At 53.7% G+C, this 25,791-nt stretch overlaps 1 protein-coding gene across 2 annotated transcripts; it reads left to right on the top strand.

Moving 5' to 3' along the window:
- The first annotated feature begins 2,006 nt into the window (after positions 1-2,006).
- On the top strand, positions 2,007-25,702 carry RAB15 (RAB15, member RAS oncogene family). Of its 2 annotated transcripts, XM_030319321.1 has the most exons (8): positions 2,106-2,159; positions 14,964-15,106; positions 19,296-19,356; positions 20,120-20,180; positions 20,683-20,760; positions 21,436-21,525; positions 22,720-22,785; positions 22,970-25,702. In XM_030319321.1, exons 2-8 carry the CDS (start codon positions 14,986-14,988, stop codon positions 23,126-23,128), a joined length of 636 nt encoding a protein of 211 aa, XP_030175181.1. In that variant the 5' UTR covers positions 2,106-2,159; positions 14,964-14,985; the 3' UTR covers positions 23,129-25,702. The 2 variants fall into 2 exon arrangements, with proteins under 2 accessions (XP_030175180.1, XP_030175181.1); XM_030319320.1 differs by lacking the exon at positions 14,964-15,106 and having other exon boundaries at positions 2,007-2,159.
- The last annotated feature ends 89 nt before the right edge of the window (positions 25,703-25,791 follow it).

The following is a 25,791-nucleotide window of genomic DNA, read 5'->3' as shown; positions in this document are numbered from 1 at the left end:
AGTATCTACCATTACGATGCCAATCAGTGGGAAGGCAGCTCAAGTGCCCAAAAGGGATCAGGTCAAGTTGAACCTGCACTCCACACTGTGTGTGGTGGTGTGGATGAGAATCACAGCAGGAAAACACCCCCCACCATCTGTGGGATACACTTACCACCCATGTATGCATAAGGAAAACATTATGGTGTGGTTTTGTCCCTCAGCATTTACTGAGTACTGTCAAGTGCTGAGCTAAGTCCTTTCCACACATTATTTCGTCTTTCCAACAATCCTGTGAAGATATCCCTATTTTACCGATGAGGAAACTGAGGCACAGAGGGGGTACAGTAACATGCGCAGGGTTGCAGACAGTGAGTGGCAGATCTGTGGCTGGAACCCAAGTGAGCCCAACTCCAGAGCCCCAGCATGCACCTGAAACCCAGCAGCATGCACCTGAAACCCAGCGTAAACCCAGTGAAGAGAAATACACCTGGAAATCTTAATGGGATTCACAGGGTCTATTTTCTCAACTTTTAATGTCAACAAAGTAGCTATCAGGTTCAGGAGTTTTTCCTCTGTATTATAAATTTAGACACATTGCCTGAAATACAATTCTTTTTTTTTTTTTAATTTTTTTTCAACGTTTATTTATTTTTGGGACAGAGAGAGACAGAGCTGAACGGGGGAGGGGCAGAGAGAGAGGGAGACACAGAATCGGAAACAGGCTCCAGGCTCTGAGCCATCAGCCCAGAGCCCGACGCGGGGCTCGAACTCACGGACCGCAGATCGTGACCTGGCTGAAGTCGGACGCTTAACCGACTGCGCCACCCAGGCGCCCCTGAAATACAATTCTTGAAGTGAAGAAGATGGCTTTCCTTGACCTATTTCTGAAAAATACATTCTCTATCCAATACTCAGACACACCTTTCATCATTTTTAAAGACCTAATGGGTTGGGCTTGTTCACCCCTAATACCCTTTCTTAGGAATACACAATTTTGTAGACTCCAGAAAACATGTATTTGCCTCTTTCTGGCGCTAACACCTTCAGTGGTAGTAAATCGGTCTTGAAAGAGGCCCATTCATTCTTTGGTGCCATTCGTATACACCAGCAGAAATATTTACTGGTCTGAAATGATGGATTGGCGTCCTGAACACCTTACCCTAAGCAGCTTAAACCCAAAACAGTTACTTTTGCCTGTAGGAAGGATTGTGCATTCGGAAATGTTTTAATGATCATCGATCTTCCCTTCCTAGTGAAGAAGGTCAGCAGAAATTTTTACTCGTTTAAATTAAAACTGGGGTGAGGGGTTGGGGGCGGGCGGACACAATCACACAGGGTTCCGGGGAAGCCAGATGTCAGACACGGAATTCTGGCAACACGGTCTGGCAACACAAGACGGTGCCTTCAAGAATAGACGGGTGTTTGAATGCAGACCCTGATCGAGGCCTTCAGACCCGGGGCGAGCCCAAGTGGGGACCAACTCTGCTCCCCCCTCCCCCGACCCGGGAAGGGGCGGGGTCCCGGGGCGGGGTTAGCGGGGCCAGATTCGGGATGGGATTTGGGGAGAAGTGATGATACTCGGAAGCCGAGTTTGGTAGAGGTGGGCTGGGTTGGAGCTCACCCCAACTCCCGCATTTAGAACAGCCGCACTGTTTCCCTCGGGTCCCACTGTTTACCGTGGGTGGGAGGGGGCTGGGCTGCAGCCCCGGCCGCGCACCCTCCGGCCGAGGAGCGCGCCCGCCTCGCCCCCGCCCGCCCCAGCCGCTGGGTCGCCGCGCTCCGGCGCGCGCTCCCCGCCCCTCTCCCGGGACGCGGGCGGCGACGGCGGCGCAGGGGAAGGGGCGGGCGGGGGCCGCGTGTCTCCCACACCGCGATAAGCCCGCGCGCAGCGATCACGGAAAGGAGAGAGCGGGCGAGGAGGAGCGCGGGGGCCGGCACGGATTCCTCTGCGAAAGCGCGGCCGTCCCCGGGGGGCGCGCGCCGAGCGATGGCAGCGGCGAGCGGGGCTGAGCCCGCCGCCGCCCGCAGCCACCCGGCCCGGCCGGCCCCAGCCATGGCGAAGCAGTACGATGTGCTGTTCCGGTTGCTGCTGATCGGGGACTCCGGGGTGGGCAAGACCTGCCTGCTGTGCCGCTTCACCGACAACGAGTTCCACTCCTCGCACATCTCCACCATCGGTAAGGGGCGGTGGCCGGAGTGGGGGAGGCCACCCTCCCCACCGCCGCCGCTGCGCCGGGCGGCCCCCTGCCCCAGCACGGGAGAACTGGCCGCCTCCCCGGCTAGAGGCGTTGGCGCGGGAGGCCAGGACCAGGGGAGAGATCCCGGTGAAGGGCCACCGCCTGGGGACTGGAGGGCGTCCCTGCTGTTGCCCGTGATTAGGGATAGGTTCTCCAGCCTTGCGCTAGGGAGCCTTCTCATCGGAGCCGAGACCACCGGGGCGAGTGTAGGCCTGGGGACCCCGAGCTGGGGCAGCGAGAATCGCAGCCACTGAAATGACTTCCCCACACCCGCAGGTGGAGAGGGGGAGGGGAAGTAAAGCCTGTGCTCCGGAAGAGGGGTTCAGGGTGGGGAGCCGCGTCACTGAGTCACTGGGTACCCTCCGTTCAGGGGCGACCCAATGTGGAGCCTGGCGGGGAAGACAGGAGGAAGGGAGGGGCCAAAGGGATTGAGTTTCCAGAGCACAGTTGTGAAGGTAAGCCACAAGGTGGGACACCTGGAGGAGGGCGTACGTTCGTTCGGTGAGCGTGTTTGCTTTTGGAAGGGGCACTTTTTAGCCAGCTCCAGAAAAACGTTTGGATGAAGATATGTTTTGAAGGAGGCCGAGAAGGAGAAGAATGTCAGGATTACTGGTCCACACCTGGGGATCACATGGCTGGCAGGACCCACCTTACAGTACATCTCTGATCTGGCAGTGCCAGATCCTGTGCTTAGAGGGACAAGACCTGGTAGCTTCCCAGAGACGACTGTTCTGGGAGGGAGGGAGTGGCCTCCCCTCTGAGGGAGTTTCTGCGCCTTGGGCCTGAGGGGCCTTTCCTCTGGGAGGTCTGAGTTGAGGCAATTCCACCACAGCTAGCAGCTTTCCCCCCTTCCGTGGGAGAGGACCCCAGCACTCAGCTGTCACTTGAAGCTTCCACCCCGACCCTCCCAACACACGTTCCTTGCCAAGAGAGACGAGGGAGCAGGTAGAGCCAGGAGGCACAGAGCCTAGTGGTGAAGAGGCCGGCTTTGTTGTCACATGGACCTGGAGACCTCGCTTTGGGACAATGTGACCTTGAATACCACTTAAGCTTCTGAGCTTGGTGCTTCTCATCTGTAGAATGGGAGTGATAATGGTCCCTACCTCCTGAGGTGTTGTAAGGGTTGAATGAGATCATGTTTGTAAGAGCACTTAGCACAAACTTGGACACAGGTGATGCTAGGTGTTACTGTCGTCATTGTCCTTGAGCTCGCAGGGTCTCATCCTCTCTTTGCTTCACTATCTTCAAGGGACCTAGGGTGAGGGAACAGATAACATCCTTCTTTCTCAGGGGGGCGGTGAGGCAGGCTCCTAAGAGTTCTGGAGCGTGGGCTGGGCCACTGCTGGGATGAGAGATATCTCAGAGGGATGGGCGGGGTACTGGAAGCCAAGGGAGGGCTGCATGCCTCCAGGGAAGGCTCAGGGCAGAGGAGGCATTGGGGAAAGGCCTGGGAGTGAGCAAGGGAGGGGCTGAGGAACCTGATGGGATTTGGGGACAGGTTGCAGGCTTCGGGACAAAAGGCAGGAGGTTAGCACTTAAGGAAACTTCCCATGGCTATTTTTTAGATGGAGTTGGTGCCAGGAGCTGCTGAACTATTTCAGAGGGCTGTGGGCTGCTGGGGGGCGGTCCCCAGACTTTGCCTGATGAGCAGTGCTTTGCACCCTGTGTCCTGGCCACATTTCAAGTCCTAGGAGTGGCCTATGTTTTTCCCTGGAGCACTTTATTCACCCACCCCATTCAGAAGCTCTTGGGCTCCAGCTCAGTGTTGTTAGGGGAGCTAGCCTCCCCTAGGAGACGTGTCCCCCTTTCCCACAGACACGTGGGAAATGAGGGAACTGATGTTTCAGAAGGTGACCCTTCTAAGGCTTATGTTTTCCTTAAGTCCCTTGCCCCCACATGGTTAATCACCAGCCCTTCTCATGTCTCTTCCACCTCGTCTTCTCCCTTCTTAGACACCTCCTTCCTGCTAGATAGACAAATGTGCAGTTTCCCCACACAGGTCACAGGGACTTGTTCAGAGTCCCCCTGGGGCCAACCACTTTGGAGGCAGAGATGAATCAGCAAACCGAGTGGGAGTCTTTCTGTGGCACACTCCCCACGCCACCTCCTCAAGGCCCTTGGTGTATTGACCTAAAACCCGAGCAGGTTCTCTCTTTGCTTCTGAGGGTTGGGTCCACCTTTTGCCAGGATGCAGTGGACTGTTTAGGAGTTTGGATTTTCTGGAAAAGAAAGAAACCTGTCTTTCTTCACACCAGCCTTTTAAAATCTGCCCACTGGGCATTCTTTTTGAAGCTAACCTAGGCACTTGTGAGATTCTACATCATCTTGGACATGTTTTTTTCAGCATTAACTAAGACTTAGGGAGAGAGTTGGATGGTCAAGAAAAGCTTTCCCTTCAGTGATACAGAAAGTTTCCCATGGAGTTGGAAAGGGCAGCCAGGAGACAAATTAAGGAGCCAAGAAAATGGGTACTACCAAATCATATTCAGTAATTTGTCCATTCAGAAAAAATGCGTGTGTCCTGTAGCTGGGATCAGTGCTGGAGGCTCCAAGGTGAAGAATACACATCATCACTTCTCTCCCACTGCTCCTTGTCTGAGACACATTCTCATACCATGCTGGACCTTGATCTAGGCACCTTTCCCAGAGCTACTTTTGTGAATGGGGAAAATGAGGCATTTCACCAATTATTGCCAAGACAGAGTTCAGATTCTTGGATCATGTGGATATCACCTAGGCTGGCGCTTTTGTGATTTACTGTTTATGCCATTTACTGTCAGCCTGACTGACATTCCAGAGAAGGGCCTGCCAGGGAGCAGTGAAGAGACCTCCCAGGGAGGCCCTTCTTCTTTCTAGTCAGCAGGTGGCCTTGAGCTGGATGCGTGCCCCGAACAAGCCTTTCCTGTGCAGCTGTGCCCACCCAGATGGGGGTCGTGTACCAGTGCGCAGCTGATGCCTTAATGTCCTCTACTGTGTCCTCACCTGTTAAACTAATTAATTAAGGATTCACTACAAAGCACCATGCCAGGCATTTTAGAGACCTGTTCAGTCTGCCTTTTCCTGCCCACAGAAGCCCGGAATCTAGCTGGGGAGACAGCACACAGGCAAGAAGAGGTCTGGCCACAGTGAAATCTGGAAGCACTTGGTGAAGCACTCGTCAAATGTCAGGGATCAGTTATGATCATTGTTACTGTTAACCAAGGTCTTGCGGGCATTATCAGCAACTAAATATCGATGCGAGGGTACAGGACACAGGCAATGGCTGGTGAGGGGACCGTGAGTGCTACTGCTATTACAGAGGTGCTAGAGGAGGCCAGATGAAGAGGCCCTGCTTGACTAGAAGCTGCAGGGAAGGCTCTAGAAGAAGAGAGGCTGAGGCCAGCCCTTGCAGCGTGGGCTGCTTTTCAGTTCCTGGAGAGGAAGGAGCAGATGGAGTAGAGACGACAGAGGTGGGAATTCAGTGGGTGTTCATGGGATTCTGGGCAGTCTGGCTGGAACCGAAGGGAATTTTTAGGGGAAGAGTGAGAACATTCCTCCGTTTATCTTCCTGTCTCCCAGACCATACTTTAAGGGCCTTGAAGGTGAAACCAAATCTCATTCCTCTTTATTTTCGTGGTCCTAGTACAGGGCCAGGCTGGAACTTTGTAAATGTTGAATGAATGGATGAATGAGGGGAGAGAGTACTGAGAGCCTGGCTGAGGAGGTGGGACTTGGGCCTTCACTGTGGCAGAGGTGTCTGAGCCAGGGAATGACATGGTGAAAAGGGCCCTCGGGATACTGGCTGGGAGAGAGAGTTGAGACCTGCAGCAAGGAAACCAGTCAGGGGCGGTGGTGGGTGGTGCCAGCACGAGGGGCCCTCCCAGCTCCTTCTCTCTGCCAGACTCCCCTCCTGTGACACTCCTGCCAAACCGCACACCATCTCCTGCCCTCCTTTCCCTCCAGGAGTGGAGAGTCCTTTGAACCAGTCAACTGGCAACTTCTGAAAGGGCCTGATGTGACCGGTGCTGCCCGCCCAGGCAGGGAGCCGGTATCATCCTCAACGTGTGGTGGGGCCCTTGGGTTCCTTTCTGCATTGGTGGCCGGGAGTGCCCTGTAAGCCACTAATCAAGCTGAAGGGGCGGGCCTTCTGTTTGGTTTCCCGCCTCCCACCCTTGGTCTTCCCCAAGTACATAGGTCACATGGTCTCTGGACCTTTTTGTTTTAAAGGCCACCTGGGTTCCAAGGTGGCTGCCCCGTGATTTTCCAGTTTGACTGGTTGAACCATCCACCGCTGTGGCCTCAGGGCTGATTCCTCAGGCAGGCTTGACTGCTGCAGGATCCCCTTTCTTGGAAGTTCGGTTTGAACTGGCTTGGGCTGCCTGGGGCCAGGGCTGTGGGTGACTGAAGGGGGGGGGAGGGGGGGAAGACATGGGGGGAGGGGCGGTGCGGGGGCATGGAACCTAACAAACATGGGACAGTTGCTTGGGCACTCTGGGGTCCCCACACCACAAGGAGCCTGGACCTGTAGGGACGGGGGAGGGCCGGGTGCGTCTGTGTGCCTCACTGCAGGGAGGGCGGGAAGGGGAGAGCAGCCCAGGGCAGACCAGAAAGAACTCTGCCAGGCATGAGAGTCCCCATGGCCTTGCTAGGTTCTGCCACCTTCAGACACTTATCCACATCTTTTTCCTTAGTCTCCACATCTGTGAATTGAAGAGAGTAACAGAATCTTTCTTAAAGGTCATTGTGAAGATTACAGAGGCTAATGGATCTAAAGCACTTGGCAGAGCCGACAATAAAATGGTGGCTGATTATATGATTATTACCATTATTATTCTTATTATTTGTTATTCCTAGCTCATGAGAAAGTTGTCAAGATTAATATGCTGCCAGTGATGTGCTTTGAGGCCATCCTCTTTGCCACTCACGCATTCAGGGGTTTGGGCACTGTTGACTGAACACGAGGTGCCTGTGAGGGGCTGGGGATACAGCAGTGAACAAACAGGAGACAGGGCCTCGGTTCACTTCCCTGGGGTCACAGGAGTAGGCTCTGGGTTTCATCGCTGCTTCCGTGCCAGCCCCCACCCCCCACCTTGCCCCAGCAGCTCCAGGCTCTGGGAAGGAAGAGTGAGTTGGTGAGGAAGGAGGTGGGGAGGTGGCGAGGTCAGGAGACAGGTGGCCTGAGAGGACAGCAGAAGGGCTCTGCCTCAAGGCTTGGGCCTCTGCCTGGTATCACCCTGCCTCAGGCCCCCATTCCACACACCCCATCCCCCAAGAATGTGATCCTCGAGAACAGCTCTGAAACCCTCAGAGGCTTTCCTTTCAGCTGCTCTGCACATCTGTGCCACCTTGCCGGCTCTGCAGAACCACCCCCAGCTTTGAGGGCCCTGGTTCCTGCCCCCTCCTCCTCCTCCTCTCCTCTCTCATCCTCCCCCGCTCCCCAGACAGCTTGGTGATGAGCTGTGTAGCATGAAAGTCGATATTGGCCATTACCCTTCTGTCCTGATTGCCAGTTCTTCTCAGAGTGCCTTCTTCTGTAATCTAATATTTGTGCCTGTTTCCCTGTAAAACTGCCAATTTTCTGCACAGGCCTCTGACCTCTTGTTGGCTCTCCTGCCTGGGCAGTGTGCTTTGTCGGGGGTGGGAGGCACAGAGCTTCCTGGACATTTAATTCCTCCCACTGAGGAGGAGAGGATTAATCATCAGCCTCCTGGTTTTACAACAGGGGAAACTGAGGCCCCGAGAAAAGCGATGGCCCACATCTTGAGTGCAGGCCGCCCAGACTTGAAACAACTCTTCTGCAGTTGGCTTATCCCAGAAGACCCTTGCACAGCCCGCCAAGGGTTGGCTGTCTCCAGTGAGCCAGACCTGTGCCTCCCCCACCCACCGAGGGCTCCGGGATGGAACCATGTTCATGCCCCTGCTGTTGGCCAAGTCTGCCTCCTTGACGTGACCCTCTGGGGAACTGTCAGGGGTGAGGATTGAGGAGTCTGGCTGGGGGACCTTTGAGAGTGAGATCTAAGGGTTGCCCTCACATTACTATTTTGATAATAGATTTCCTGAGAACTGTGACTGGGGCCCCATAATCTACAGAGAAGGCTGACAGTTGGCTTCCAAATGTGGGTTGTTCCCTGATTGCTTTGCCCTGATTAAAATTTGTTCTCGCTGATCTTATCTCCTGGAATGTACCGAACTTCATTCATTCACTCATTTATTTACTCACCCACACGTTCATTTTTTCTCTCCTGTATTCAGTTTTGTTGACTAATATGTATTATTATATCTGCTTTCTGCCAGGCAATGAGAATATGAAATGAATAAGATGCTGTGCTGCCCTCTGGGAGCTCAGAGTACAGACAGTTGGGAAGTCAGGCATCCAAACAGACAAGCAGAATAGTATGCAAAAGCCATGTCAAAATGCTTTGGAATCACAGGTGATAAATTCCTCCTGAGTTGGTTGGTAAAGGCTTCACAGAAGTGACATTTGAGTGGTTTCTTCAAGACTAAGTAGGGTTCCCCAGGGGGCCAGGGGTGGGGGAGGAGGTGCTGTGGAAAACACCTCACGTGGGGCTTCTACTCTTCTGCCTGGCTGAGCTCACTGGTGGTGGCCAGACCATGATCGTACCAACTTCAGTTCCACCACTTCCTTGCTAGGAGTTTCCTTCGCTGGCTCTGTGTGAAGGCAGACACATCTGGAGGCCGTGGCCCCTATAAGATGTTTGCTCCTGAGGCTCCCAGCCCCCGTTTTTTTTCTCTGGGAACCTTCTGCTGCCCGTCAACATGGCCCTGCCTAGGAAGAGGCTCAGGAGGGCGGAGGGGTGAGTGCTCAGTAGCCTGGCAGATATTGGCTACCTCAGCTGTGCCCACTGACCATTCAGCAGCAGGCTCTGGGAGGCAAGGCCAGGTCAGGGGTCTGCCAGAGGGGAGCAGGACAGGGTTGGCTGGAGCACACAGCTCATGTCACAGAGGCCCTATGTAGGTTTGTGCACACGGCAGCGGGAAGGGCAAGGGCTAGGGAACTGCTGTGTCTCAAGCACCTGCTCAGTGCCCCTACCATGTGCACAGGAGCAGTGGACTTTACATACATGAGCCATTCAGTATAGAGATCTCATCATAAAGTGGGGTGAGGAGTCCCCAAGTTGGCCTTGTTAGCGTTTGAGAAGTTTCTTGGTACATTCTTCAGATTAGATCCTATGTGCATGTGCACACAGGTGTACATGTGAGGCTGGGTCCCCATGAGATCCCAGAGCAGGGAACTGCCTTGCTGTGTTTCCCCCTTTATAACAAAGGAAAGAATAATGGGGCTCCCTCTTCCTTTTCTCTTCTGAGGAACTTCTATTTTGACTGAAGTGTGTTCCTGCCTGAGGGGTATTTGCTGTTGCACCTGCCTGGGGCCCCGGTCCCTCAGATCTCTGTTGTGTTGGTCTCTTGTCACACAGGGCTCAGCTCAAATGTCACTTGCTTTAAAAGGTCTTCACTGGGGCGCCTGGGTGGCGCAGTCGGTTAAGCATCCGACTTCAGCCAGGTCACGATCTCGCGGTCCGTGAGTTCGAGCCCCGCGTCGGGCTCTGGGCTGATGGCTCAGAGCCTGGAGCCTGTTTCCAATTCTGTGTCTCCCTCTCTCTCTCTGCCCCTCCCCCGTTCATGCTCTGTCTCTCTCTGTCCCAAAAATAAATAAACGTTGAAAAAAAAAAAAAAAAAAAAAAAAAAAGGTCTTCACTGAGGAGCACCTGGGTGGCTCAGTCGGTTAAACGTCCGACTTCGGTTCAGGTCATGATCTCACAGTCTGCGTTTGAGCCCCGCGTTGGGCTCTGTACTAATAGCTCAGAGCCTGGAGCCTGCTTGGGATTCTGCGTCTCCCTCTCTCTCTGCCCTCCCCCCACTCACACTCTGTCTCTCTTTCTCTCCCTCTCAAAAAGTAAATAAACATTAAAAAAAGAAAAAAAAGAAGGGGCGCCTGGGTGGCGCAGTCGGTTAAGCATCCGACTTCAGCCAGGTCACGATCTCGCGGTCCGTGAGTTCGAGCCCCGCGTCAGGCTCTGGGCTGATGGCTCGGAGCCTGGAGCCTGTTTCCGATTCTGTGTCTCCTCTCTCTCTGCCCCTCGCCCGTTCATGCTCTGTCTCTGTCTGTCCCAAAAATAAATAAACGTTGAAAAAAAAAAAAAAAAAAAAAAGGTCTTCACTGACCAGCCAATCTAAAGCAGCTTGCACATGGGTCTCCTCACTCTGTGCTCCATTATTCTGCTCCTGCCTCTTAACATCACTCTGAAAGTATTTATTAGTTGGCTTCCTTATCATCTGTTCTTCCTCCCTAGAATAGAAGCTTCCTGAAGACAAGGAGTTATCTGTATCATTCACTGCTGTGTCTTCTAGTACCTAGTTCCTGGCACATAGTAGGCATTCAATAAGCCGTTTGTTGAGTGAATAGCGTAAATGAATGCATGCATGCATTTTCTTCCGGAGGGAAGTTGTAAGTAGTATTGGTGTCTTGGGACTCATACAATGGGAAACTCACTATGCTGCATGTGTGTCTGGGACTGAGAGAAGAGGGGGAGAATTCTGCAAGGGGTGAGCTGCTTCCAGCAGCGCCTAGCTTTTCCGCTCAGATATGTGTCCTGGGGGGAAGCTCAGACATAGCAGGGAGCAAGGAAGCGTGAGCGGGGTCCTCCTTGGTGAATACAGAGACAAGAGATTGGGATCTTCAACTGAGGTCAGTATTGCCTGTCACTCAGAGTCACTGGGGGTGTCAAATGGCTGCTGGAGTGACATTCCAGGACCATCTCACTGCTGGGGGCTCTGGAGTAGAGAGTTCCTAGGGCTCAGGCACTGGGAACATGCATCCCTTCCCAGCCTTGTGGGACCCTGTGTTCGACTGGGAAGCACTTCTACACGATGACGGCCCCTGGGGTTCTGGGCCCTGGGTTTCCGAAGATTGGTCCTTCAAGATTTGATGTGAAGGTGGTAGCCTTTAGAGTTGTTCTGGTCCCCATATCACCTCCGATTACATTGAGGGAGTGTGGTGTGTGTGTGTGGTGTGTGCGCCGCGCACGCTTGTTCGTGTCTTTGAAAAGAAAGGAGGGATAGAGTATCATTCTAAAATCTGCAGTCTTTCTTGCAGGTGGCATCTGAATCAGAGCCACTGACTCAATGTCCTGGAGGTTAAAACATGGCCTTGGAGTTAGAGGATCAGCGTTCTGTCTGCCAAAGACCAGGGCTGCCTCTTTTATTTCTGCTTCCCATCCCTCCCAGAGCAAGACAGTGCAAATGCTGAGTAATGCATTTGCCCAGAGAGCCTGGTGCGCCTTCTCCCCAGGATGAGGCCAGCATGAGGGACCATCAGTCTGCAATTGGGTAAGAGGAGGAAGTCAGGTGGTGGCGTGTGGTCCAGCAGACAGCGAGGCTGTGTCCCTAGAGGGAAGGAAGGAGAACGCAGCAAGTGGCAGGTTTGGGGCAAAGATGCTCTCCCCACTCCCCTCACCCACCTGGTGTGACATTTGTGTGCCAAGAGCCTTTGTCTTGACTCTTCTCTTGAGATTTGTCTCTTAGGTCACCTTCTGTATCATTCTCCCCATTTGTCCCCTTACTTGTCACTCAGGGGGAAGATGGCGTCATTGGTCTTTTGCTGTTACGGGTCTTCTCTGTTGCTGAGAGAAGGGGGTTTTGAGATGGGGATTATTCTGATGCCTTGTCTGGACTGGCAAAGTCAGGCAGCCATCACCCCCTTCCCCCCCCCCCCCCCCGGCAGGGTCTGCCTTTCCCTAAAGCTTGCTTTGGGGTTGTTCAGGGTGACCTCTTTGGAGGTGACCTCCTGCCACAACCCCGTGAGCTCCACATGTCCAGCACATGCTGGTTTCCTGTCGAGGAGGGGCTGGGGGCCTTCCTGAGCCTTGGGCTTGGTAACTGGAGCCACCCTGGCTCCAGGGATTGGGTGTCTGCCTTGGGTTTCAGGTGTATTAAGTTGTTCCTGTTGTGGCATCTCATTGCTAATGAAAAGGCTCAAGTCACGCTGCGGGTCTTTTGGGCTGTGGTTGATCACAGTGATAACATTTGGCATCCAGAAGCGCCTTATTTCCACTTGAAACATGTGGCCCTTGGCAGGCAGGTAGGCTGGCACCTGATGTTAACCCATGATGTGCTGGCCTGCCAATACGCACACCTCCTGACTTTGCCAGAATTTAGGTGGTAGGCAGACTCGGGAGCCATCCGGGCTCCGTGGTGGGTGGCATTTTCTCTTTTTGTTGGAACACTGTGGCTTAGTGCTGGCCCCTTGCCCCACCTCCTGCCCCACTCCTTCCTCTCCCAACATGAGCCCAGAGCTCCTTCTGTTCCCCACACTGTGCCCCTGGGCTCCATGCTCTCCTCATTCCCCAGGGAACTGATAGCTTCTTCAGCTAACATTTCATAAAACTATGGGTCAGGCCCTGTGTTACTGGCTTTCCACCTTCTCTCACAATCATCACAGAAACTCTCTGACACGAGGGATTGTCATTCCCGTTTTGCAGGTGAAGAAACAGCATAGAGAGATTAAGAAGCTTTCCTGAGAACACACAGGTAATGAGTGGGAAAGGCAGGATCGGAACCAAACTCTGACCACACCAGTGTATTCTGACTGACCACGCCCCTGTTCCTCCCTTCCTCCTAGCTTCCCAGCGCTCTCTTTGGAGGCAGGTGGTTATGGGAAGGAGTGTTCTTTCCCCTGAATGTGCCCCGTTCCTTTCTTTCCACAGTCTTCATGGCCCCTCACTGCTAGACCGAGGGGGCAGTAAGCTCGCCCCCCCCCCCCCCGCCCCGGTCTAGCAGTTCACCACCCATGGTGAACCATCTCCCCTGTCCTGTCCCTCAGTCCTATCCCAGCCCCCAGTACTCAGAGGCCAGCTTTGCCCCTCCTCCTGTTCTCTGACAGCAGCCCTGTCACTGTGCTCCAGGGCTCCGGGTGTGGCCTGACAGTCTCTGAGGGTTGCTGCTGGAGAAGCAGAGGCTGTTCAGACAGGGACACAGCAGGAAGAGCCAGAGGCCATCGATGTAGTGAGGGCAACACTGTCCATGGTCCTAGGTGGCAGTCACTTAGCTGAGGAGCTTTTCTTGCCAATGTCCGTGACGCATGCACATGGCAGGACACACGTCCGTGCTCTTGAGCCACAGGTGCCCATCCTCCTCATGCTCCCTGGGGCAGGGGGATGCCACCTATGGAATTACTACTTTATGTCCGGCACTCTGCTGGAGTGGAGGCAGAGATTTTAAAAACAAACAACTTAATGTCAAATGCAGAATATACTGTCTCCCCTTAGGTACTTTGCATCTAGTTGGGGCCTGGAAGACAAAAAATTAAGCAGCAACAAGCATGGAATTTGGGGGGTGTTTTCCTCCCTGCCCTATTGTTGAAACAGCTTGCCTGCTTGCCTTGGGGGTAGGGGACGTGAGGCAGCAGCCGACAAGCCACAGGCTGTGAATCTTCAGGCGACCCAGAGGTGCTTTCCAGGCTTCGCTAGGAAAGGGGGATGTGCTCTGAGGGTACCCGTGGGCTGGAAGGCGGGGTCGGTGCCAGGATCCAGCACCCCAGCCCCGACTCTGGCCAGTGGTGCTCTGTCTCGAGGCTCTCTGCTTCTCTGCACATCTGCCTCGTGTTCCTCTAGTTGCCAACTGACCAATCCTATCTGCACCATCTGGAGGGGGGCTGGTTTGATCGGCTTAGCCAGAGTCCCTTGTCGCTGTTGTTGGCCAGGTCACCTTGGGGGTCACCAGCAAGCCCACCGATGGGCCTCCTTTGGTCAGACACCCACCTCTGGTCCGGTTAGGAACTGCTTGTCCACAGAGAGCACACTGCACCCAGCCCTGCGTCCCCGCAGAGGCTTTGGGCTGGGCGGTTCTGGCCGGAAAGGGATGCTGGGTGTGGCAGCCACCACGACTGGCACCTCTGAGATGCTGAATAAGAATGATGAGCTTCACCTCGTGCTTTAGGCACTTCGTTGGCAGAGGGCCCCCATCTCCCTCACTTTCTCGTCCGGGGCTCCCAGTGTTCCCAAGAACATCTGCCGGAGCTGCGTGGAGGCGGTGTGCTTGTTTCTTCACACTACAGCGTTCCCTGGGCCTGGGAAAGGAAGCCGGCTCTCCTGTAGGGACAGTGACGTGGCACCGTGCAGGGTGATGCGTCTGGGCTTAGCGCAGTCCTCAACCGCGTCAAGGAACAGGGGTATCCTGAAAATAGGTTTGGGCGGGCTTGCTCCACGAGTGCCCAGGGCCTCACTTCTAGATGCCTCATAATAGAACAGATATGGGGGGCATGCCAGGGTGTGACAGAAAAGGCAGTACGATTCTGCAGCCACTGGTCAAGGGAGCAGTGGGTGGGTGTTAGGAGGCCAGTTTTCCGGTTCTGGCTCAGCCACAGGGTGTGGGAGCATGAGGACGCTATGTGGCTACTTTGTGCCTATGGTAGTAATCACCGCTCTTACCTGCCTCTCAGGGCTGGCATGAGAATTAAGGGCTCTGGATTCCCTAGCTAATGGGTGTGCAACGATCATAAGTGTCATTATGAGCCTTGGGTGTGGCTCTGCCTAGAGATGGGCTAGACAGTGGTTGTCAAACTTTAGTGTGCCTAAAATTTAGCAGGTCTGGGTGCACCTGGAGAATTGCATTTCTGATAAGCTCCCTGATGATGTTGATGCCGCTGGCCCCTGGATTAGCAAGGGCAATGGGGTAGTAAGGGACTAGACCATGTAACCGTTTCCACACCAAAGGCTCTCTGGGTTTGTTTTCCTGGCTGCTCTCCAGGAAGCTGTTATTCTGCAGAGGGATGAGAGAACGACCTCCTACTATGCGCACGACCTCCTACTATGTGCACGTGCTTCACATCCACTGCCTAATTCGTATCCCACAACAGCTCTTAGGAGGCCAGTGGTATTGTCATTCTACAGGTAAGAAAACTGAAGCTCAGAGAAATAGAAAGTTGCCCAAAGTCACACAGCCAGTGCCAGAATCAGGATTTAGACCCAAGTCTTTCTGATTCCAACACTAGTGGGTAGCTCTTTCACTATATCGTAGCTCAAACTTTCCTCTAAAAATCACCCATTACCCAGTTAAAAATATACGTTCCCGGGCCTTGCTCTCTGAGTCTCATTCAGTGGGTCTAGACAAGTCAAGGTAGCGGCATTTAAAAAAAAAAAAAACAAAAAACACCCCAGGTGATTCTAAGGCTGAGCACCTGCAAAGCACACCTGGAGAATGGGAGAACACCCGTGCTGCCTCACCTGACCCTTCAGGTGCAAAGCGTTAGTCCAAATCTCAAACTTCAGGATGTGTTAGAACACCTGGAGAGCTTGTTGAACTACAGATTCGAGGGCCCCCACCCACAGAGTTTCTGATTCCACAGATCTGAGGTGGAACTCAAGAATTGGCATTTTCCAACAAGTCCCAGCTGATGCTGATGCTACGGGTCTGGGGACCACACCTTGAGAACCACTGTCTAGAAGCCGGCTTTCGAAAGTGTGATCCATGGGCCAACAGCATCGGCCTCACTTGGAAGTTTAATCCAGCATCTCGGGCCTCACCTCACAGCTACCGAATCAGAGTCTGCATTTTAACACAATCCCCACGTGATCTGCATGCACCTTAGAGTTTGAGACGTGCTGCCCTAGAGGACCCGGAATGAGGACACACAGGGGATGGAGGTGGATGGAGAGTATTTCTCCTCCACATAGAGTTTGGAGATCAGCAAAGAGGGGCCAGACTGTTAGGATGAGCACCCAGAGGGGGCTGATGAGGAGCTGAGAGGCGAGGCTTGGGAAAGACAGAGGACTCTTTCCCCAAGGAAGATAGAACAGAGGCACACTCTGAAGAAATGAGGTAGGCCTCAGGAATGGCTTCATAAGGCAGCATTCATCTTGCCCCTGGAGAGTGGCGAAGAAATTCTGTGGAGTGCGTGGCACCAAGGAGGGAGGGCTAGGGGACTGAAGCCTTCCTTGAAGGGACAGTGGCTGCCAGGCAAGTGATGGGTGAACACACCTCTGTATAAACAGGTGCCGAGCAGCTATGAGGGCCCCGCTAAGGTGGGAAAGCAGAGGTCTGTGAGTGACCCAACAAAGCCAGTGGTTTGAGTGCCCCGCAGTGCTCAGCAGCAGAGAAAACCAATAGCCACACGGGGGTGGAGGGGCCACGGATGGGCACCGTCATGGCGGGCCAGGGGATGATTGGAGGGTGGACAGAGTGGGAGGTCCAGGCTATGGGACCAGAGAGAGTAGAAAGAATAAATTCCACTAGAAGATCACTGAGCAGTTCATCTTCTTTAAATTAAAAAAAAAGGGGGGGGGCGGGGGGGTGAGTGAGGAAGATCCCTCAAAAGGACTAGACTTCCTGTTTCTTCCTTAGTGCATATGAATAGCCAAAATTGAAGCATTTCGCTTCTCTGAACTCCACAAATCTTACTGGGTGGTCAGGAGGACCTAGGTTGTGAGACGATGGGGGTAGGGACGCTGTGGGCCCCCAGCACTCCTCAGCCTCGGTCCCTGGCCATGCAGCTAAGAAGTGAGGGAAGCTGGAGAAGGAATCCAAGCCCAGGGCTCACTCCCAGGATAGCTGTGTCTTCGTGTCAGTGCTGCCTCTTCTAACAGCTGCTCACATTCTCACACAGTGTCCTCCTGCCCGGCTGAGCCGGGGACCCACAGCTCAAGGACCTACAGAGAAACCAGTACGGTACAGTTAAGTCCTCTGTGTTTAGTCAGTACACAACTCTCGTTCCCCGAGAAGAGTGCTGGGGGTAGTCAGGGCTCTGACATCAAACAGGCCTGCCAATTTCTACCACCTGCTCTGCTGACCTTGGGCTATTTATCTTACCTCTCTGGGCCTTTGTTTCCTTTCCACTAAGCTCTGTAAGGTTAGAGACCATTTGTCTTTTTTTTTACCACTCTGTCTGCACCTAGCACTGTGCAGGGCAAGGGCACATAGTAAGTTCCCTTCTCTCTCCCTCTCTGCTACCTTGTGACCACTTTGCACAAGGCACTGTCCTTGGCCAGGCTTGCTGGGCTATCATGAGCTGGTTTGATTGTAAAATGAACAAAATTGCCGGTCCTCCTGCGAAGCAGGCGCTACACCATGAAAGAACAAGAATTTCCTGATTCCCTTCCATGCCAGGGATGGCGAGAAGCAAATTCTTGACAACTGTTTGTCTGGGGAGGCGTGGCATGCCACTGCCCCCCACCGAGGCCAGGTGCCCTCCACCCTCGCTTTCTCAGCACACTTGGAAGAATGGCTGCCAGACATTGCCCATTTGGAAAAGTACAGCTCAATAGATATGAATCAGCTTGGGCAGGCGGAAAATGATTCACGTCTGACCAACTTGATTCAGTTTGGGCTGTCCATTCTGGATCTTTTTCTCCCCTCTAGTTAAATGATGATTGGCCTCGATGGTGAGAGGGAAGGGCCTGAATGTAATCTGCCTGTGTTCGTGGAAGCCTGGGGACAGGCTGGAGGAGGGGAGAAACATTCCCATTGGTTAAGAAGTAATGCCGAGGGGGATAGCGGCGGTGTTGGGGACTCTGGTACCTCTCGGGTGTGTTGGGGCTGTGTCTTTGGTGACTGCTGTCCGTCTGGAACTCTGCCTTTAACCGTGTTCTCCATCGGAAAACTGGTTAATGGTGCCCTATCCTGACCTGTCTCCAGGGAGCACACAAAGACTTAAGCTTAAATTAACCTACTAGATACAGCTCTTGAATCACCGGGCACAGTTAGGGCTGGGAAGAAGCATGGTGATAAAAATGTCTCCCTCATCCCTGCCATCTCTCAGACTCAAGCCTGTGTGCTGGTGCTGCTGACTCCTGCAAGTGTCCCCAGATGTTTCTGCCTGGGCTGGTTTGCCAGAATGCCTTGTTTCCTGTGTCGTGTGGCAGCTTAGCTCCTCAAGCCCTTGGGCAGATGAGCCTGAGAACCCTGTTTGTCCTCCCCTCCCTCCCCCAGTGACATGCTGTGGCACCGCCTCTTCCCCTGGTCACTGGTAGTCATTTACAAGCACCCAGTATGATCAGGACTGTACCAGTTATGATGATAACTGTAGTCAATTGACTAGCTACCAGGTGCCAGGCACCGTGTCTCATCTGGTCTTCTCAGCCACCTTCTGAGATGACTGGGAATGTCGCTATTTTACTGATGAGGAAATGGAGGCTCAGAGAAGAAAGGTGTCCAAAGTCATAGCTATGAGTTAAGTGGCCAGAGTCAGATTCAAGCTCAGGCCTGACTTCAAAGCCATGCTCCTTCTAAATAAAGAAGTAAACAACAATGCCTCCTCCAGTAAGTGGGGCTAGTCAACAGCAGATCCACCAGGCCTTGGTGGGACTTTGCTAGGTGCCGAGGGCTGTATACACAGTCCTCTCTCTCCAGGGTCTGTGTGCCTTCCCCACATTTGTGACAGTGCCACATTCCCTCCTGGTTATTAATAAGCAGAGAGGGGCACCTGGGTGGCTCAGTAGGTTAAGCATCCGACTTCAGCTCAGGTCATGATCTTGAGGTTCATGGGTTCAAGCCCGGCATCGAGCTGTGTGCTGACAACTCAGGACCTGGAGCTTGCTTCGGATTCTGTGTCTCCCTTTCTCTCTCTCTCTGCCCCTCCCCTGTTCATGCTCTCTCTCTCTCGTCTCTCTCTCAAAAATAATAAAGATTAAAAAAAATTAGGCAGAGGAAGAAAAAAAAATAAGAGGCAAATTCGGTGGGTTGCTATTCCTAGGCATTAGAGTTCCAGGGAGGATAGTAAATACCTGCAGTTCTCTGCCAGAAGGATAAATAGGAAGACTTCATACTGAGGAGAGTGGAGACACACTTGGGGGCTGAGCGAGGCAGCGATGGAGTGGACTCCCCCATACTCACTCTGCCTCCTCCTGCACTGCCTCAACCCCTTTACCCATGGCAACTCTCATGTCAAGGAGGAAGGGAAGCTCCATTCAAAGCCCTGGATACTTTCTCAGGGCCAATTTTGGTTCAGGAAGTCCCTCCTCACTTCATGCCATCTTTCTGCCAATTAAGCCATAGGAAATCCCTTCCAGTGTGAGTGCCCTGGGCCTTTACCATTCAGGTCTCAGTGGTACCCTTCGTAACTTCCTTGCTCTCTTCCTTTCCCAGGCGTGGATTTTAAGATGAAGACCATAGAGGTAGATGGCATCAAAGTGCGGATACAGATTTGGTGAGTTGAGTAGGGGGAGGAGATGCGGGAGGAGAGCCCCAGGCTTCACTGCCATGTGTAGAAATCCCAAGACTGCATCTGGGATAACTGGCCACCTCTTCTGTGGAGAGAAGCAGATGTCTCAAAGCCCATCTCTTGCTCCTAGGAGCCTTAATCTCTTTTTCTTAAGAAACCTTATGAGATTGGCCACAAGTCACCAAGGGTCAGGAATTAGAAGGAATTGGCAAAACTAACCAGTGTGGCTTGTTTTCCGAAAAGGCTTTGCCCTTGGGCCATGCTGCAGTGTGGTAGGAGGGAGGGCTACCTGGGACCCTGGGGAGAGAGCTCCATCTAGCATGGTGCAGTTCCCACCAGTAGCCACAGGGGGCCGCTGTGGCTCTCTGGCCTGACGCTCCTGCAAGCCTGGCCTTTGCCAGCCTTTGGAGCTTGCCTCCAGGTTGAGAAGGGTACAGTGTTCCACCCTGTCTGAACACAACGGCCAAATTCTACAGAGTTGTCCAAGGCCCAGTTATGTTTGAAGCTCCTGGCGTAGCTGTAGTTGACAAGACCCCATCAGCCCTGTCAGCACCAGATAATCAGGCCTCTCTCCCGCAGGGTCAGATATGCTCAGACCCCCTTGGGGATCCAAGCTCCTCTGATATTTCACCCTGTAGCTCCCCAGTTTTTCCTGCAAGGGCACAGGGTCTCCCAGCTCCCCGGTTCCTCCCTTCCCCCTCTGGTTCCATGGTCCCTGCTCCTCTGAGGGACTGGCTTTCTACTACAGGGACACAGCGGGGCAGGAGAGATATCAGACCATCACAAAGCAGTACTATCGACGGGCCCAGGTGAGCCACCATTTTCAGGGTTTGGAGGTGGGACGCTGCCATCCACACTCCCCACTCTGGGTGTTTGAGATATTTATGTCACTGACTCCCAAAAGAGGGTCCTCAGATCACCTGCTGGCAAGGGGCAGTCTCAGGCAGTCTTGCGATTATTCATTGATCATTCATTCAATTATTAGTTATTCTCTGACCACACACTACAGGCAAGTCCCCCACCGTCATCCCCAGCTTCCACCCTCCACCCTGGGCCAAAGACCCCAGTCAGAATATTTGGTTCCTTCCCACCTCAGAGAGTTCTGTGATAGGCCTAGGGTGCAATAGCTTTGGGGGTATGAGAGAGAAGGAGAAGTTTCTGGGTGCTGAGGGATCCTCAGTATGCTAAGCAGGGAGAAGGGAGAGTGGGACCCAGCATTTAAGGTACCACACCTGCTTCCAGCCCCATGACTGTGCACGGTCCTCTGTTGCATCTACCTCCCCCATTTCTCTCTCCTTCTCTCTCTCTCAGGGGATATTTTTAGTCTACGACATTAGCAGCGAGCGCTCTTACCAGCACATCATGAAGTGGGTCAGTGATGTGGATGAGGTAGGAGATGCTGCCTCATCGTTGGGGGCGGGGGAGGGGCACCTCAGAGGGGAAGGCAGAGCGAGGGCCAGATGGGAAGGGCCGAGGCTCTCGGGGTTGGTGAGCAAACACTCCCAGGAAACCTTGCCTTCCACGGCCCTGGATGAAGACCTCTGGGTGAGTAAGACGTGGGGAAGGAGCCCAAGCTGCCATGCCATCCATGCTCTGTGCCCAGCCAGGACTCCATGGCTGTTTCGTCCTTGGAAATGAGTTAGGCCAAAGCCCACCCTGTGACCAGCTTCCTTCCTGAAATCGTGAGACTGGGGTTCTAGTCCTGGCTCTGGAGCCTCGGGCAAGCCATTTGAACTCCCTGAGTCCCCAGTTCTTCATCAGTAGAATGAGGGGCTGGACTTAAGTGCAGTGCCCTTGCCAGTTCAGATACCAGTTGTCCAACTCCAGGAAGCACCAGTAGTAGTCAGAGTGCCTCCTACTCTAAGCTGTCCCCATAACAGCCCTCCGGGACCCCCGGGGTCGGCCGTGGCACTTGGGGAAGCCTTGCACCTGCACCCCATCAGCCTGCTCTGTCCCTAGGGCTCTTCAGCTTGGTGCTGGTATAGAGGCCAAGAGACTGTAGGGTGGGGAGATAGGAGGGAAAGGCAGCACTCACTGGCAGTTCTGCTTGTCCTTTGTCCCTAGTATGCACCAGAAGGTGTCCAGAAGATCCTCATAGGGAACAAGGCCGATGAAGAGCAGAAGCGGCAGGTGGGAAGAGAGCAAGGGCAGCAGGTAAGTGGAGCGAGCTGGCCGAACCCATCCCTTGGGTCTTCTGCCGCCTTCCGGGGCCAGTCCTGAGGGCTGGGACCCAAGATTCTGTCCCTGTCATCAGGCACCCTGGCACTTTCCAAAGTTCCCTAAGGCACTAGGGGAGTTGCCATCCTTGAGAATTTGCTTTCTTCCCTTCAGGACTGATTTGGGGTCCACCCTGAAACAAAGAACATCCAAAAACAAAGACTGTCCACCTCTAAGTGCCCCAGAGCGGGATTACCCTCTGCTAAAGAGATCATCCCAATGTTCATGGTGAGGAAGGGCTTCAGGTCGCTGGCTTCTCCAGCAGCATCCAGGCATGGCTACCATCTACAGGCATCCCACCCCGTCCTTCTATTGGAAAGGAGTAGGAAGGAAAATGAGGGAATGCAGGGCCCACGGTCAGAGAGAAGCCATGGGGCAGAGAGGGTAGGAAGGTGGTGCCAAGGGAGACCGCCCTCCCAGAGCACAGAAGGATGGATACCACGGAGACGAGAGTCATCTACCCACTCCAAGAGCCTCCAGAGCTTTTCTCTCCCTCTTTGCGTCTATAGCGCACTTAAGAGAAAATGGATCTTTTGGTATGCAAAAATAACACGTGGTCATTGAAAAATCTGAAAGTAGAAGCAAATCCTCCTAGAGCAGTATTTATCGAACACTGTATGCGTGGCCAGCGCTAAGCAAGTGCTTTGAGACGCATGACCCCTTTTAGTCATTCCGTGACTTTGGTTGAGAGACACCCTCTCCCCTCTTTAACAGATGGCAGAGCTGGGCTTAGAGATATATTTGTCCACAGTCGTACAGCTGCTGAGCGGCAGCGCTGGTGTCTAAGTCTGGGTCTGTTTGATCCCAAAGCCCGTGTTTTTTATTAATTTGACATCTTGCCCAAGATTTTGATATATTTACCTCCTGACGTATGAGCTGTGTGCACCGGGGGCAGGGGTGTGTCTGCATGGAGGCGGGTGGGGAGTGCGGGAGGGTGTTTGTGGAACGTCTCCATGCTCTGCTAGCCTGTGTCTTAGAAGGAGCTCCCGGTTGGTCTGAGAAGCGACCTACTGTGAGAAATTGTCACGACACAGCAGGGGCTATGAGGGCAATGGCAGAAGTATGTGCCAGGTGCTGTGGGCACCTCCCTTCCCTTACTGACTCCCTTTCAGGAATGTTGTTTTCTTGCAGCTGGCTAAAGAGTACGGCATGGACTTCTATGAAACAAGTGCCTGCACCAACCTCAACATTAAAGAGGTGAGCGCTCCGAAGCCCAGCTACCCTGCCTCTTGGGCTGAGTCCAGTAGAGTGGGGAGACAAGAGGAGGCAGCGGACAGGACGGGAGCCCGGGTCAGATGAGCCCCCGCCCCTGGGACAGTTACAGGGCTGCCTGGGGAAGAGGAGGAGGAGCCCGACTAACCTGTGACCCTTGGTTTCCCAGTCTTTCACGCGGTTGACAGAGCTGGTGCTGCAGGCCCACAGGAAGGAGCTGGATGGTCTCCGGACACGTGCCAGCAATGAGTTGGCATTGGCCGAGCTGGAGGAGGATGAGGGCAAACCTGAGGGCCCAGCGAACTCTTCAAAAACCTGCTGGTGCTGAGGGTCCTGCGTGGAGCAGCCGCCAATCCCCCTCCCCTCAGGAGGCCTGTGGCAGACAGGGAGTCCGGGCTTTGCCCTGCTTCTCCTCTCACTCGGGTGACCCTGTGGAATACCAGTAGCTGCTACTCCCCTGCCTGGCCCTGAGAGCAGCCCCGCTGTCATCTTTGAGCAGCCTCTGCCCCCAGCCCCTCCAGCCTGGAGTGGCTCCCTTCAGCCTGTTTCCTTGCCACGGGTCTGCTATGAGCCCCCAGTACGCTACGGGCACTGTCTCACCGCCCCGAGCTCCCCGGACAGTGGCCCAGTCTGGAGTACGGCCACTTTAAGGCCCCTTCTTTCTCAGTGCATCTTGCCTCCTCTCTGCTTTTTCTCTCTTCCTCCCACTTCTCTTTCTTGTCCCCTTCCCCTCCAGTGTGTTTTGTATCAAAGCCCCTCACACCTCTTTCCCTGTATGTCCTCCTGTGTGGCTGCTGGTGCAGCTTCTTTCTTTCCTTTCTCCCTAACCCTGTCCAAGGGAATGGACTCAGGCTCATGGGGATGTTCCATATCCTTCTTCTGGGAGAACCCCCCTGCTTGGTGAAGGGGCCAAAGCCTACAGGGTACTTCTTCCTATCTTCCCTCCCCACCGTCGCTTCTCATGCCATGGGCCTGCCTCACCAATGGTCTGGGGAAATGTACATCAAGGCAGGAAGGAGACGCCAACCTGGTGGTCCTCAAGACTGGGGCTGTCCCACCTTTCCCTGCCTGCCCCCCCACCCCCCAGCTTGGGCCTTGCTTGGCCGCCTGCCCACCTGCCTCTTGGGGGAAGTGAGCTCAGAAGCAGGTGCTTCAGAGAAGAAAACAAAATGTTGTGGGGAGGCAGGGATAAAAAGTCACCTCCGTTCTCTACCTCCCGTGCCCCTTGTACGCAGTTTCTCCCCACCTGGGCTCCTGAATTTAAAGACATGCACCGAGGCCTCAGGGCACTGCAGGGGCAAGGAAAGCCGGGGGCCAGTGATATTGACAAGCAAACCACATACCCCCAGAAAGAGGAGTGTCTGGAGATGAAGGTCTAGCCCCTATATATCAGGTTAAAGCAAGGGGGAGGAGGCCAGAGACGGCATTGTGCACACCAGAGGGGAATATGGCAGGAGCAGGGCTCCCTGGGCCCCGGCTTCCCTTTCTGTGTAAGAAGGGCCTTTCCCCGCAACCCCCTGGCAAGTAAGAGGGGACATAACCACCCAACCCAGCCTTCAGCTCTCAAGGTTTCGCTGAGACTCAAAGTCTGTGGGAGAAGAGCTGTGACTTCATGGGGAGAGAGAAAGAAGGCCCTGGGTAGAAATGCTTGGTGCTGTTCTCTTCAGCCTTCCAGACAAAGTGCTCATCTTGCCCCTCTAGCTCCTGGAACAGGAGCCACCGGCACTGTGGCTACAGGAGGAGGGAAGTGGACTCCCTCCTCCAGAGCTCTTCATTCAGGAAGAAGTTCCTTTAACCCCCACATGGCCCAAGAGTGGCTTGAAGGAGGTGCTTTAAAGAAGGAACAAGTCAGTTAGCAGCCCTAGTAGGGTTCCTCCCCACCTTCCCAAGGAGGAGGCTCATTCTTAAGCTACATATTAGCAGCATCACATGGCTAGGGCTGGAGCTAAGACAACACTGAACATTCATCAACTAAGGACCAAAGTCCAGGGCACACACAGGTGAAGGATTAAGAGCCCCACTTCCTTATTCCTCCCCCAAAAAAAAAAAAAAAAAAAAAAAAAAAAGGTGGGGAAGAAATGACCAAACCTTTCCTTCTGACTCTTATCAGAGTAGGAGAGGGTAGCTCAGGATGTAGGGACAGGGATAGGTTAACCGTAGTGGAAGGAAAAGGAGGGCAGGAATAGTTATAAATTGTTAGCTAATGAGAAATTTAGATAAAGACTCTTTAGGATGAAGTCATGACTATGGCTGGGATGCTTTCTTGAGGACTGACTCCTCAGGTGTTAGACACAGCATCACACTGGGGGCAGGGAGATGGTTATGCCAACCCACAGTGTGCCCTCTGCCAGGGACTTCAGGGCGCTGGTTCCAACCTGGATCAGTATTGCAGCTTTCCCTGAGGATCAGGCAGAGCACCATTGCCTTTCTCTCCTAGCCCCCTTGGGACAGAGGGACTATATTTTTACTGTACCCTAGGGGTTCTGGAAGGGAAAGCATAGGGTGGAGATTCTATGAACTGATTAGCCCCATCCCCAAGGGCCACAGCTGGGGAGAGGTATGGGAGCCAGAGGGTTGAACTTTTAGGGTGCAGCTATGCTCACAAGGAATTGGAGTCGGCATCTCACCCCTAAACTTCTCCAGTCCAAGAGGTGGCCTGGGATCTGGCATTAGGCCCAGAGTTTTGCACAGGTACTTCTGCCTGTTTACTTACCACCTCTGCATCTGCTGTCTTGAGATTCAGCCCAGCCCCAGGCATTTCCACCTGCTCCAGAGCCCCCACCATCTCCCTGTGACGGGTGAACTTTGTGTACTGTGTCTCAGAACCAATATATGACTTGTGAGCAGGGTTCATCTATTTTAAACACAGATGTTTACAAAATAAAGAATATTTCAAACCAGAGGTATGGCTGCCTGTATGAGTCCCCGGGAGTAGTTTTCACTTGACCCTGTCAGATAAGGGGGAGAGGGAGAGGCAGTGCCAGTAAAAGA

Source organism: Lynx canadensis, chromosome B3, assembly GCF_007474595.2.
Source record: "Lynx canadensis isolate LIC74 chromosome B3, mLynCan4.pri.v2, whole genome shotgun sequence".
NCBI classification, from domain to species: Eukaryota; Metazoa; Chordata; class Mammalia; order Carnivora; family Felidae; genus Lynx; species Lynx canadensis.
Note: the sequence above shows the minus strand (reverse complement) of the source record. Positions and strands in the feature narration are given on the sequence as shown.

Coding starts and splice junctions, on each gene's coding strand:
- RAB15 (XM_030319320.1), top strand. CDS start 2,036: ATGGCGAAGCAGTACGATGTGCTGTTCCGGTTGCTGCTGATCGGGGAC. Junction 20,181..20,682: donor AGTACTATCGACGGGCCCAG/GTGAGCCACCAT, acceptor TCTCTCTCTCAG/GGGATATTTTTAGTCTACGA. Junction 20,761..21,435: donor GGGTCAGTGATGTGGATGAG/GTAGGAGATGCT, acceptor CTTTGTCCCTAG/TATGCACCAGAAGGTGTCCA.